The sequence below is a fragment of the Calypte anna genome, chromosome 17 (genome assembly GCF_003957555.1).
Source record: "Calypte anna isolate BGI_N300 chromosome 17, bCalAnn1_v1.p, whole genome shotgun sequence".
Lineage (NCBI taxonomy): Eukaryota > Metazoa > Chordata > Aves > Apodiformes > Trochilidae > Calypte > Calypte anna.
In genome coordinates, this window is record NC_044262.1 from 825,748 (window position 1) to 837,765 (window position 12,018).

Below are 12,018 nucleotides of genomic sequence, written 5' to 3' on the forward strand. Positions count from 1 at the left end.
TAAAACCCCAAAGTAACAACTTCTCTCCTGAGTTATGGACTCTTTTTTTCCTCTAACACCACAGAACCCAGCCAGGGTTTGGTCTGGCTGAAGCTGGATGGCTGGAGTCAGGAATTCTTTTTCCCAGTGCTACAGAGCTGACACTCCCAGAACCAGGGGAAGGAAAGGACGAGGTGGAGGCTCCTGGGCTGCTGCCTTCAGAGCAGGCAGATGCACAGACTGGGCTCTTCCTCTTCTCTGGGCACAGGCCCTGCTGATCAGGAGATCCCAGCACAGACCCAAGGCAGAGACCTTTGTCCCTTGTGCAATTGTTTTGCAAGAAAAGGAAGCTGGTTTCACTGCATCCAGTTTTTCAGCTTCATCCTTCTCATCCAACTCCCCTTGCAGGTCCAGCAGGACAAAACCCACCCAGGTAGATGGTTTAGTTGCTTTCTGTGAAGTTATCCTGGACTGATCTTGTTATCTTTAGCATGGTTTCCAGGTGCTGATGGGTTCTCCTCTTTTTGCCCTGCAGAGGATGCCAGTAGCCAGGCTGGAACATCTGATTCATCCAGGCTTAAAACCTGATTCTCCTGGAGGAACCACAGAGCTGAAACCCTGTCTGATCCATCCTCAGCACTGAGGGCTGACCTGAAATTGGGTAGAGCTGCCCCTAGTCCCTGTTTTAGACCCACCTGAAGCTCTGAGAAGCTGAGTTGTCCCTTGCTTTTAATGCTGAGCCCAGCTCTGGTGGAGGGAGAGTGGTGGCAAGGGTACCCAGGGCTGGTCTGTGGGTTCAGAGCCACGGGGATGGAGCTTGGACCAGTCCACAAGCCCTTAACACACCAGCCCCCTCCCCAGGGGACCAGGAGCTAACCCAGCATTTACAGCACCCAGAGGTGCCCTTATGAACACCAACAGGCAAACCCTGGGCTGCTCTCTCAGAGGTACTCACCACTTAACACCTCTTTATTTTTTAGGCTAAGATGGTCATATTTGGGGGCAGATGTCACCAAGGAGCTGTAGCAGCATCACCCAGCAGCACTCCATGTCCCTGACTCACCAGGCTGTGCCATGGCTCTGCAGCAAGGACTGAGCTGCTGTCCCACCACTCCTCTGGGTCCTTCTTCCAGGAGAAATCCACTGAGCTGGGCATGCTCTGGCTGTCAGGTGCTTTGGCACTCATTTTACTGTAACATTTTATACTAGAATTTATAACTGTCATATAGTTACGTTTTACTATAATAATTGTCTTTTCCACTCATTTGACAGTCAGACCTGGTTCCTCTGCTTCTGTCACTCACTGCAGACCCAGAGCTCTGCCACCCTTCTGACACAGCTCAGTGTAAAATGTTCAGTGAAATGTTAACACCCCAAAAGCCTGGACAACTCCTGAGCCATTACTAACCCAGATCTCCCAGGAGAGCACAGAGCACAGGGAGAGGACCAGATCACTCGAGCTAATTAGAATTAATTATAAAAATTCATTCCCCAGTCAGGCACAGGAGGTTCAGAGACAACCCATGGGATTTTTTCCCATCACACCCCTGCTGGAAAGAAACTCTAACCCCAGTGTGGATGTGCTTCCAGCACCCCATGCCAAAGGGGGAGGGATCTCCAGCAGCAGGACAGGGGTGCACTACCCTCTAGTGTGCACCCAGGGCAGAGCAGGGTGCTGCACCCAGCTGGAACCTTCTGTAGGGCTACAGAAAGATTAAACCAGAAGGAATCCCATAGAATCATAGAATATTCAGTTTCTGGCCTTCTTTGTAAAAGCCTGAGAAGATGGTTGCTGACTGCTGCTCAGCCTAGTGACAGTGCTGGAGATCTCTGACTACTGCAGCAAGTCCTGCCATGTACCAAGGGAGTTAAACTCCAAACAGGAAACTGTATCTGATCTCCTGATACCTCCCTCTGCTCAGCATCTTCTCCAAAGGTCCCAAAGAGCAAAGTAATGACCAAAGGAAGCCAGGATTGGCCTCCAGGTGTTCACACTACCTGCTCAACCCTAAAGGAGCTCAGCACTCTGTGACCAGTTCTTAACATCCAGTTCAAAAGCACAAGACAAAAGCACACCACCACTACAAATACCATGGTATTTTAAGATACCAAGCTTAAAAAGATGCATTTTCTTTTTGAAAAAAACCACAAACATGTACAGGCAGCTTTGAAGTGGATCTACAAGAAGACACTCAGCTATCTTTAAGAACCTTTGGAATGCACTGCATACAGACTTTTCTAACCAGCAGGAGCCAGTGAGCTGGGTAAACTGCAGTGTCTCCTGAAGGAGCTTCAGTGGCTTTTTGGTTGGTTTGTTGGTTGGTTTGTTTGTTTGTTTCCAGCCTGTAGGCAGAGACAGCTGAAAGGCAGCCCAGAAAGGTGCTGCAGAGCACTGGGGAAGTTCTCTCTTCCTCTGGCACTCCAGGCAGAGCTCAGCGTGGGGCTGGTGTGGGCACAGTGGGCAAGGGCAGCTCCATGGGAGGAGTCTCAGTCACTTCTGCTGGACTTGGCTTGTGAAGCTCCAGTTTCTCTGTGAGTTGGGTATGAAGCTCTTTCACAGCCTCCCCGCTCTGCAAAATGAGAATTAGGGAGGGAAAAAACAGCAGAGTCAAACTTCACTCTAGCTGCTACTGAACAAGAACACCAAGGGTGCAACCACCCTGCCTGTTTTAACCTAAACCGACCCAAAAGAGGAAGTTACAAAGTAATTAAGACAGGGACAGCACAGCAGGTGTTCCGCTTCAGCAAGGTTTGGAAAAGCAGCTGCATTCATTTGCAATTCATTTGGCCTTTCTCTTCTTACCTGCTTGGTGGGTTCCAAAGCCTTCTGGAGAGACTCTAACTTGGCAGGCACCACTTTGTGATGCAGGTGGAGCAGCAGTCTCAGCACATGTCTGTGTACATTCTCCTTTCTAGAGAAAGCAATTTGAAAGAAGAGTAACCCACCCAAACCACCACCTCCAGATCAGCAAAGTTACAGTAAGAGCACCAGGATAATTCACACCCCCACAGCCCAGCAGCTTTGTGATCATTTCCCACCTCAGCACTGCAGCCTGTGTGCTAAAAGTGCTAACCCTGCCTGCCACTTCCCTGCAATTTAGGTAATTATTTAACAGGAGGGGAAGATTTTCAGCTGTAAGCAGGGGCAGCAGCTGGGATGTTTGTCCCTCTATGTGTGGAGGCAGTGGCTGCAGCTCTACTCACTGCTGGGGAAGTGTCCTGGAGGCTGGAGCTGCTCCTGCAGCAGTTGGGCCACATGAACTTCACAGAATTAACAGATACTGACAGATACTCAGCCTGCAGCTGATACTGCAACACATGGATAACGAGCTAGAGTTTAGGTAAAAATTTATACTCAACACCCCACACTTTTCCTGTTAAAAACTTGATCACAAAAGACAAAATTTTCCTTAAAGAAAAACAGCACCAGGCTAATTATTTCCACTGTATGTGAAGAGTTTGCTGAACAACTGAACTATAGCTAAAAGCAGATAAAAGCAGTAGTAACTCAGCTATCCTATAAACTCACTTTCCCTGAGGAAAATCAGATTTACCTGGAGCAGGCGGTGAGAAAGAAACCATCAAAGAGACTGGTGCAGAACTCCTCGAGTGCAAATTCATCCCCCAGCAGTGTGAGGTTGCCAGTGAGCAGATGCAGGAAAATATCACTGAAGGCCAAGTCACTGAATGTCTCAACTGCACAACATGGAAAGGAAAGACTGAGCCTCACGGGGCTGTGGGGAAACCTGACAAACACAGCAGATGTTCCTGCTGAAAACTTTGCAGTGAGAGTTTAAAACAGGCAGCCCAGAGAGGTGGCTTTGGTATTTCAGACACAAAAGAGCAGGAGCTGAGCTGAGGGTTCAAAGAGTTCCAAGAACCCCAGAGCTAGGGTGAGGGAGTGGGGAGTGAACCCCCCTGCCCACCACTGCTGGGAGCTGCAGTTCCTAAGATGGCTTCAGATCCCTCCTGCAGTTTCCCCCAGAGAAGGTAATCCCAGGGAAGAATTTAAGGCTGTGCTCAATCCTGTTTTGCTGCACACCACACAAAGCCAAGTCCCAAGACTTTCTGGCCACATGAATTACCATGAGCAGCAGCAGAATCAAGCCACCTGCTCATTTATCCTTTAGATTCATTCCAAGCAGCTCCCAGCTAATCCCACTGCAGTTCAGCCTTTGATCTCAGGAACCACTGACCTTCAGCCACTATCTCCAAATCCCTGGATCAGCAGAAATCTATCCCAGCTGCAGGTGAGAACAAACACTCCTGCAGGGCCTTACAATGGAGGCAGCAGAAGAGCCAAAACAAAACATTACATCTCTGACTCTGAAATCACTTTCCCTGCAGGTTTACTTGTCTCCCAGGTGTCCAGTACAGGGCAAACAGTTCACGAACAGAAGATAACAACTCACCCAGAGCTGGCAGCAGCCTAAGGAAAGCATTCTTGTTCCTCTGTTTGGTGATGTGAAGGATGTAATACAGCCCAATCTCACAAGCTATTCTGTTCTCCTGCAAGAACCTGTTATGGCAGAAGAGGAGTTTTTTTGTAAGAGGGTTTAAATCCTGTTGGATAGCAACCAAGAAGCTACAGCAGTGGGTAACCTCAGTGTTAATCAGGAGCAGCCACTCAGTGACTGAGTGATCACACCATGTTCACTAACATGTCCCAGGAACCTGTACTGCTCAGCAAACACTTCCCTATCCCCCAATCCAACAGTTGGATTTGATTGTGAACATCTTGTGAACATTACACTAAAGCTGAGGCTGGGCCTTCTGCATGGGTTTGCAGTGAGAGGACAGGGCAATGGTTCAGAACTTGCAGAGAGGAGATGGAGGTTGGACGTGAGAAAGAAATTCTGTGCTGTGAGGGTGCTGAGCCCCAGGGTGCCCCCAGAAGCTGTGGCTGCCCCATCCCTGGCAGTGTTGAAGGTTGGATGGGGCTTGGAGCACCCTGGGCTGTGGGAGGTGTCCCTGACCATGGCAGGGGTGGCACTGCGGGGGCTTTAGGGTCCCTTCCAACCCAAACCAGTCTGGGGTTCTCTATTCCATGATTTTTATCAGTATTACTGACAAAAGAGCTCTTCAAACTGGGGCTCAGAAGAAGCCCAGATACTCAAAGATGAGTCCCCAGTACTGTTTCATTTTAGTTTCCCAGACTGTCAGAGCAGAGCACAACCACCAGGATACAGTGCTCCAGATTCTGCCATACAGATAAGAATAGAGCTGGAAATTGGTGCAAGACCTGAGTAAAACAGAGCATGCAGGGGTTTTATTTAACTTTTTGACATCCCTGGAGTGATAGCTGGAGTGCTGTGTGGCAAAAATGCAAACTTTACAATTTATAATAGCAGACTTCAGAACCCAGCATGTGTGCTCATCCTGCTGCACCCAAACATCTCCACTCCCTGCCTGGGCAGCCACACAAGCAGAAGATTTGAAAGCACTAATTCCAAATATTTTCATTTGCAATCTGTCATTACAGGAAATAGAGTATTTTTGTAGATAGATTTTATCTGAGGAATCACAGGGGAAACCTCTTTACATAGATGAAAAGTTCAGCTTTGATTTAACCAGGACTAAATCTGACTTCAAGAAAGTGAGAGCACACAAAGTGTTTTTTCCTGTCACTGTTGTCTGGCTCCCTGATGGTTTGCTTTGGTTACCTACTTGGTAAAAGCCTCAGGAATGGTGCTGGGGTAGGGAACTGGCCCCTTCTCCTCTGAGGGCAGTTTCTGATCCACATTGAATGTGTGATCATCCACCACAAAGGACATCAGCATGGGCAAGAACCTGGTGATCAGCTCAGCCTCCTGGGAGGGATGGGAGAAGAGAGGGGAAAGAACAAAGACACCATCAGTCACCAGGTGATGTTCCTGGAGTGCTGCCACAAGCAGAGAGGCAACATTACCAGCCCCATCCTACACTGTCAGTAAACAAGCTCTCAGACATCTGTTCAGCCAGAACACTTCCACCTCTTCCACTGCTAATTGGAAAACTGGAATTCACCTCATCCACAGAAAAACCACTGCTCAAATGCTTTGACAGTTACGGAGCATTTCTTTTGAGAGTCCTTTGCCAACAACTGCAAGCCCTGCATGTTAAGGGTGGCAATTCAGAACAGAAACAGTAAATTTCTCTGCAGAAACAATCCTGCTGTGAACAGCACAGCCCTGCCACAGCTCAGCACACCAGGATCAGGAGCTGCCTTTAATCCTGGGCAGGGAAATTCTCATGGAAAGCTTGCAGCTGAATGTGGCACTACACAAATTGCTGCTACAGGTATTTGGAGGGGAAAAATGTCTTTGGAGGCAATGAAAACTTGCCACACTATTCCCAGAGTTTCAGACCACCTTCAGACCCTGCTTTCCTCAGACAAGATCTTCTGAACAAAGTTGCCAGCTGTGTAGAAGCTCCCCAGGGACAAAGAGCAACCAGTGCAGGATTTAACAGAGGGACAGTTTGATATTAAAACAAGTAAGGGCCAGGCATTCATGTAACTAAAAAAGCAGGCAAATAAATGAAGCTTACAACATATCCACTGGAGCTGCTGCTCTGTGACACTTACATGTTTTCTTCTATGATGGGACTGAACATTAAATCAGGTGTGCAATGAAATGATAGAACATCCAAACGTGTTTAGTTAAATTCTAACCACCACAGTAACTCACCATTTTTGGTTCCTTGAAGACCTGGCTGTCAATCATGTCCCAGGCCCCCTGTCCCAAAGACAGCATCCTGAGGAGCAGCAGCAGATCTGGGCTTTCCTGGAATTTTAAGAGGACAAAACCAGCTGTTTTCATCTTCCCCAAGTTGCACATTCAGTTATTTGGAGGTAGTGGTTTACAATCAAAGCTCCCCTGGATTATCAGCTTTACCAAAGAGTGCCAGAGACATTCAGTGCCCCCATTTAGCTGACAGCTGATTCTTCAGATGGGAATCAAACAACAGCCACACCTGAGGGTTGTGGGGTTTCGTAATATTTTACCATCTAGCTGTTAGGATAGCTGGAGCCATGCAGAGAATGGCTCAGTTTGGAGAGCTCCAAAGTGCCCTCCAAAGAGAGCTCCTGCAGAGTCTGAGGTACAAGTGCTACAAGTGGAGAGGCAGCACCAAGTTTCCCTTATTGCAGTTGCCACATGCAGCTTCGTGGTACTTCTGCAGTGTCAGTCCCCAGCCCCTTGCTAATGAACACATCCAATTAAGGCTCAGATTAGGCAGAAAAGCTGCAACACTCACCCTGGGTAAGGTGTCCTGCCCCACCAGGTCCTGCAGGTGCCTTATGGTACTCAAAGCTAAGGTGTTGATGGCAAAGGGATCACACAAGATCATTGACAAGTCCCTGAGAAGAAGTAATTATTAAATACATCATGTTTTATTTGCACAGTTCCATCTCCAGCTGCAGGACCTGTGTGTTTCACTAGGCTGAGATGTTTGGGTTTATTCTTTGTTGTAACCCTGTGGGGAATCCTGGTGCTGAGCCCCAGGGTGCCCCCAGAAGCTGTGGCTGCCCCATCCCTTGAGGTGTTGAAGGTTGGATGGGGCTTGGGGCACCCTGGGCTGGGGGAGGTGTCCCTGGGCATGGCAGGGGTGGGAATGGATGAGCTTTAAGGTCCTTTCTATTCCAAACCAGGGATTCTGGGATTCTATGAACTCCCAGAGGTAACACCAAAGTGCTGTGTGCCTCTGGACACTATTTTTATAAACACATCTCCAGACACTGCAGAGTTTAACAAGAGAGGGGAACAGGGCAAGCACTGTACCAACACCTTCACTATGACAGTGTCAAACCTGAGTTTCTGTCTCTTGTTAATTAAAACCTCCCTGACTGTTGTTTCTCTGACTTGGAAGCACACATAGCCTGAGAACAGCTACTAAAGCTCTGCTGCACAGCACCCCAGCAGGAGACTCCCCCAGTCAGTCACAGGGAGCCCCAGGGGTGGCAGCCTGAGCAGTACAAGCCCTGTCAGAGCTGCCTGGCCATGCCCCAGGGCATTACTGCTCAGGAATGTGCTGGGTTTGACCACTCCAAAGAGCCCTGGGCTATGAGCCAGCTCTGGGGAAGAATCAGCACCTGCAATACCTGTCAGATGCTGTGCCTGCCAGGAACACATCCCCAGTTTTTCACTCAGGAGCCCAAGAGCCTTACCCCAGCACTTGTTCTTGTCCTTTCTTCACTCCATCCAGGAAGCCCTGCAGCTCCCGAGCTCTCTTGTTGTCCACAAACTTCTCCCTAATGCAGGCATCCAGGCACCAGGTGAACTGTCACCAAAAAATACACATAAAAAAGGAGAAAGCTTTATGAACCCCAGCAACTCATTAAAGCAGCAGTGAAAGTTCTGATGTGACAGCAACCAGGCTCAGAATAACCTCCAAACACCTGGAGTTGAGGGGGCTGATTCATATACTCAGGTGTAGCACCAAGCTGGTGACAGACACAGAGGAGGCCAGAAATAAACACCCCAGCAGCAGAGCAGAGACACCAGTGCTGCACACAGTGTGGGGTTTGGAGTTTATCAGCCCAGGCAGAACAAGGAGGGAAAATCAAGCTTTGACTGAAAACCTGGGGCTGGCTAATGGTGTTTGTTAGTGTTCCAGCACCTACAGAGGTCAGACCAGACACTGCTTTTAACACTGCACCAGTACCACTGACCTGGATGATTTATGGGTTAGGAAATGGAAGCAAGCTGCTGGCTAACCAAGAGGAAATTCTCCCCTGAAGCTCCAAGGAACACGAGATGATTTTTGGATTGAAGGCCTGAACTCTCTTCAGAGAGAGGAGTCAGCCCTGCAGGGCAGCAGGTGAGCACAGGAGGGGACAGAAGAGAAACCCTGCAGTGAGGCAGCCCCAGGATCACTACCTTGTGGCAGGGGTCAACGTTGCAGATGTCATTGATCTCCAGGTCGTGCAGGGACATCAGGAGCTCTGCCCTCAGGGTGCAGTAATGAACATTCCTGGTCCTCAGGAACAAAGTCCTCAGGAACTGCAGCACCATGTCATAGAGCTTCACGTTCTTCCCAATCATCTGGGTCAGCTTCTGAACCACCTGAACCCAGAGAGGACACAACAAACAAACCCAGACACTCAGTACCAAGAGACCCTGTTACTTTACACACACAGAATGAAAATCAATTCTTTTAATCAAGAGTGAAATATCAGCACCAACAGGAGCTCCTGAACAAGAATTCCTAACACCAAGACTTCCAAGAGTTTGTTGCTCACACATCTCTCACCCATCATGTAAGAATAAAAGATGTGAAGCAAAGGCTCCCTTGCTAAAGGGAATTGCAGCACTTGTGTAAAATGAAGTGCTCAGCTACATGAACTGGGTCAGAAGCAGAACCTGTCACTGCTGAATACCATGTGCAATTGTTCTACCATGAGCAAAGCTCCCTTTTCTTTGGAAGTTTTTTATTTCTATCTATTTACCTTCAGCCTACAGGCACCAAAGGGAAGGGTTGAGCTGGGACAGAGCTGATTTTTGTCAAGCAGTTTGTCTGGGGCTGTTTTGGGTCTGTGTGAAACACCCCAGGGGGGTTTCAGTGACTGCTGAGTGGGGCTTACAGAGCCTCAAGGCCTCTCCTGCTCCCCCCCTGCCAGCAGAGTTCTGGGGGTGCACAGACAGCTGGGGGGGCAGCACAGCTGGGACAACATCACTTGTTCCTTTTGGGGTTTAATTTCCTCTCTCTTTGCTGCTGTGTTTTTTCCCTTGCAGATTCCTCTCAAATTCCTCACCACCTTTTGTCTCAGTTTCTCTGAGTTTCTCTCTGTCCCAGCAGGAGGAGGGAGGGAGCAGACACCTGGTGCCAGCCAGGGGGAAACCACAACTCTGATTTATTTTTTTTTCTGATTCTTTAGAAGCACACAAACAGCCATCAGTTACCACAGGGCACTGAGCAGCTACTAAAAAACAATTCCTGCTCTCTTTATCAAGGCGTGGAGAAGCAAATGGCCTGGTATTTCCTGCAGATCCTTTATCTAACTAAACCCCTGCAGCAGGAAAGCTGAGTGGGTGGCAGATTCTGCCCTGATGGGGCTGCCTGGCAGCTGATGGGTTCCCCTCACAACCCTGTGGGCAGAGCCCCCCTGGTCCTTACCTCTCCTTGACGCCTTGTTTTGGGGGATGGGCTGAAGAAGTTGTGCAGGACAGAGATGTCACTGCTGAAGAGAATGTTTTCCTTCTCCAGGATGTATTGCTTCAGCAGGGGGGACACCTCATCCCCAAACAGGGCCTGGTTGTCCTGCCAGATCTGGCGTTTCACCTCCACTGCACAGGCCTTGTACAGCTCCTTGTCACCCATCACCAACTTCAGCTTCTTCTCAGGGACCTGTGACCAGCACAAGAGTTACCCCAGGGGAGAGCAGCTCAGCTGCTGCCTGCCCAGCCAAGGACTGACTGGAGGAGACACCTAAATCACCAGCTCAGGCAGCCTGGCCATGGACACAACACCATCCATCAGGTTCATCTCCTGCCTGACCCACTCCTCTCACAGTCAGACAGTCCTAAGGCACCTCCACAGCCAACTTATGCACCAAACTTTCCCTTATTTCTGACAAAGAGGGAAAAAGAGTTCTTTTAAACCCACAATGCTGAGATCTGGGACAGTATCTGAAACCTCAGGAACTTGAAAAAACTTCTAGGAACAGCTTTGAATCCATTGCCTTAATTCCTGCACCAATAAATCACAGTTTAATAAAGCTGCTCCTGGAGACTGATCTCACACAGCTCAGCCTCACTCCTCTCTACTCCCAGTCCCACCCCTCAAATCTGATTTTCCACTCCTCAGAGATCTCTGCACCAGCTGTGGAAAACTCCATCCCCAGTGAACATGGCCATGAGAATGGGACAAAGCAGGAAAGGTTCTGATCAGATTGTCAAAGGATAAAATGCTTTCTGAGTGGCTCTAAGCTGCTGCCAGGGACAAGAATGCAGCAAATCCCCAGCCCCTCCTCACAGTGAGTGACAAACCCCTGAAGCTCTGCCCAGGGCTGTGACAGAAGGAGCCAGCAGCACAGGGGCTTTACCTTGGGCAGGTGCTTCATGACACACATCACCACGGGCTGGATGGAGGGCATTTTGACCAGGGAGAAGCTCTTCTCCAGGAGATCCTCCAGCTTCTTGTATCTGAACACATGCAACAACAAGAGACCAAGTTCTGTGTAGCACTAAAGCACCAAACCAGAGCCACCTCACCAGCAGCTCAGCTCCCCTCTGCAGGGCTCTGATGTGCACGCAGAGCTCCCCAACCAGACCCCTGACCAACCTCTCCTCCACTTTCCCTTCCAAAGCAATGGCTGAGACCCTCTCCAGCAGCTTCTCCCTCAGCTCGTCGAACACAGACTGGTGGAATTCCAGCCTGGGGGTGCCGTGCAGGTCCAGGAAGGGGAGTGCTGACTGGAGGGAGGGCAGGAGAACTCCATTCTCTGTCTGCCAACACAAACACAGATAGGGGGCGGGAGGAGGGGGCTCCCCAGCTCCCAAACCACAGCAGAGCCTGCAGAACCCAGAGGGTTGGAAAATAAAAGGAGGAAAAAAAAACCCTGCCCCCCCAGACGAAGCACATTCCCCACCTGGGGTCTTCTCCCGCTGCCGGCTGCCCCCCAGCACCTTGGGGAGGCTCCCAGCACCTTGGGGAGGGTCCCAGCACCCCTAGGAAGGGTCCCAGCACCTTGGGGAGGCTCCCAGGCTCCCAGCACCCTGGGGAGGCTCCCAGCACCCCTGGGGAGGCTCCCAGCACCTTGGGGAGGCTCCCAGCGCCCTGGGGAGGCTCCCAGCGCCCTGGGGAGGCTCCCAGCACCCCTGGGGAGGCTCCCAGCACCCTGGGGAGGCTCCCAGCACCCTCGGCCCCTCCTCTCCCGGCCGTACCTGGAACTGCTCGATGGCTTTCAGCGGCTCCGTGCAGTTGGTCAGCGTCTCCTTCAGGTCCTCGCCGTTGGCCACCCCCAGCTCCTGCAGCCCCGCGTACATCTCGGTACCACCCGAACGGAACCGAACGGAACCGCCCCGGGTCCGCCCCGCTATCGGCTCCCCCAGCACAGCG

The 12,018-nt window shown here is 50.3% G+C and overlaps 1 protein-coding gene across 1 annotated transcript; it reads right to left on the minus strand.

Annotated features, from left to right (window-relative positions):
• Positions 1 to 2,087: 2,087 nt before the first annotated feature.
• Positions 2,088 to 11,986, minus strand: NELFB (negative elongation factor complex member B). Its single transcript, XM_030461407.1, has 13 exons — positions 11,844 to 11,986; positions 11,242 to 11,405; positions 11,003 to 11,102; positions 10,075 to 10,305; positions 8,838 to 9,023; positions 8,126 to 8,238; positions 7,216 to 7,318; positions 6,648 to 6,743; positions 5,647 to 5,789; positions 4,392 to 4,498; positions 3,534 to 3,675; positions 2,783 to 2,891; positions 2,088 to 2,549 (listed from the first exon to the last, which is right to left on the minus strand). Exons 1-13 carry the CDS (start codon positions 11,943 to 11,945, stop codon positions 2,412 to 2,414), a joined length of 1,734 nt encoding a protein of 577 aa, XP_030317267.1. The 5' UTR covers positions 11,946 to 11,986; the 3' UTR covers positions 2,088 to 2,411.
• Between the last annotated feature and the right edge of the window lie 32 nt (positions 11,987 to 12,018).

What these genes read in the sequence shown, in the direction of transcription:
- NELFB (XM_030461407.1), bottom strand. Translation starts at nt 11,945, where the DNA reads ATGTACGCGGGGCTGCAGGAGCTGGGGGTGGCCAACGGCGAGGACCTG. An exon ending in GGCAGGACACCTTACCCAGG is followed by an intron (nt 6,744 to 7,215) that starts GTGAGTGTTGCA and finishes TTAAAATTCCAG; the next exon opens with GAAAGCCCAGATCTGCTGCT. An exon ending in CTTTGGAACCCACCAAGCAG is followed by an intron (nt 2,550 to 2,782) that starts GTAAGAAGAGAA and finishes CTCATTTTGCAG; the next exon opens with AGCGGGGAGGCTGTGAAAGA.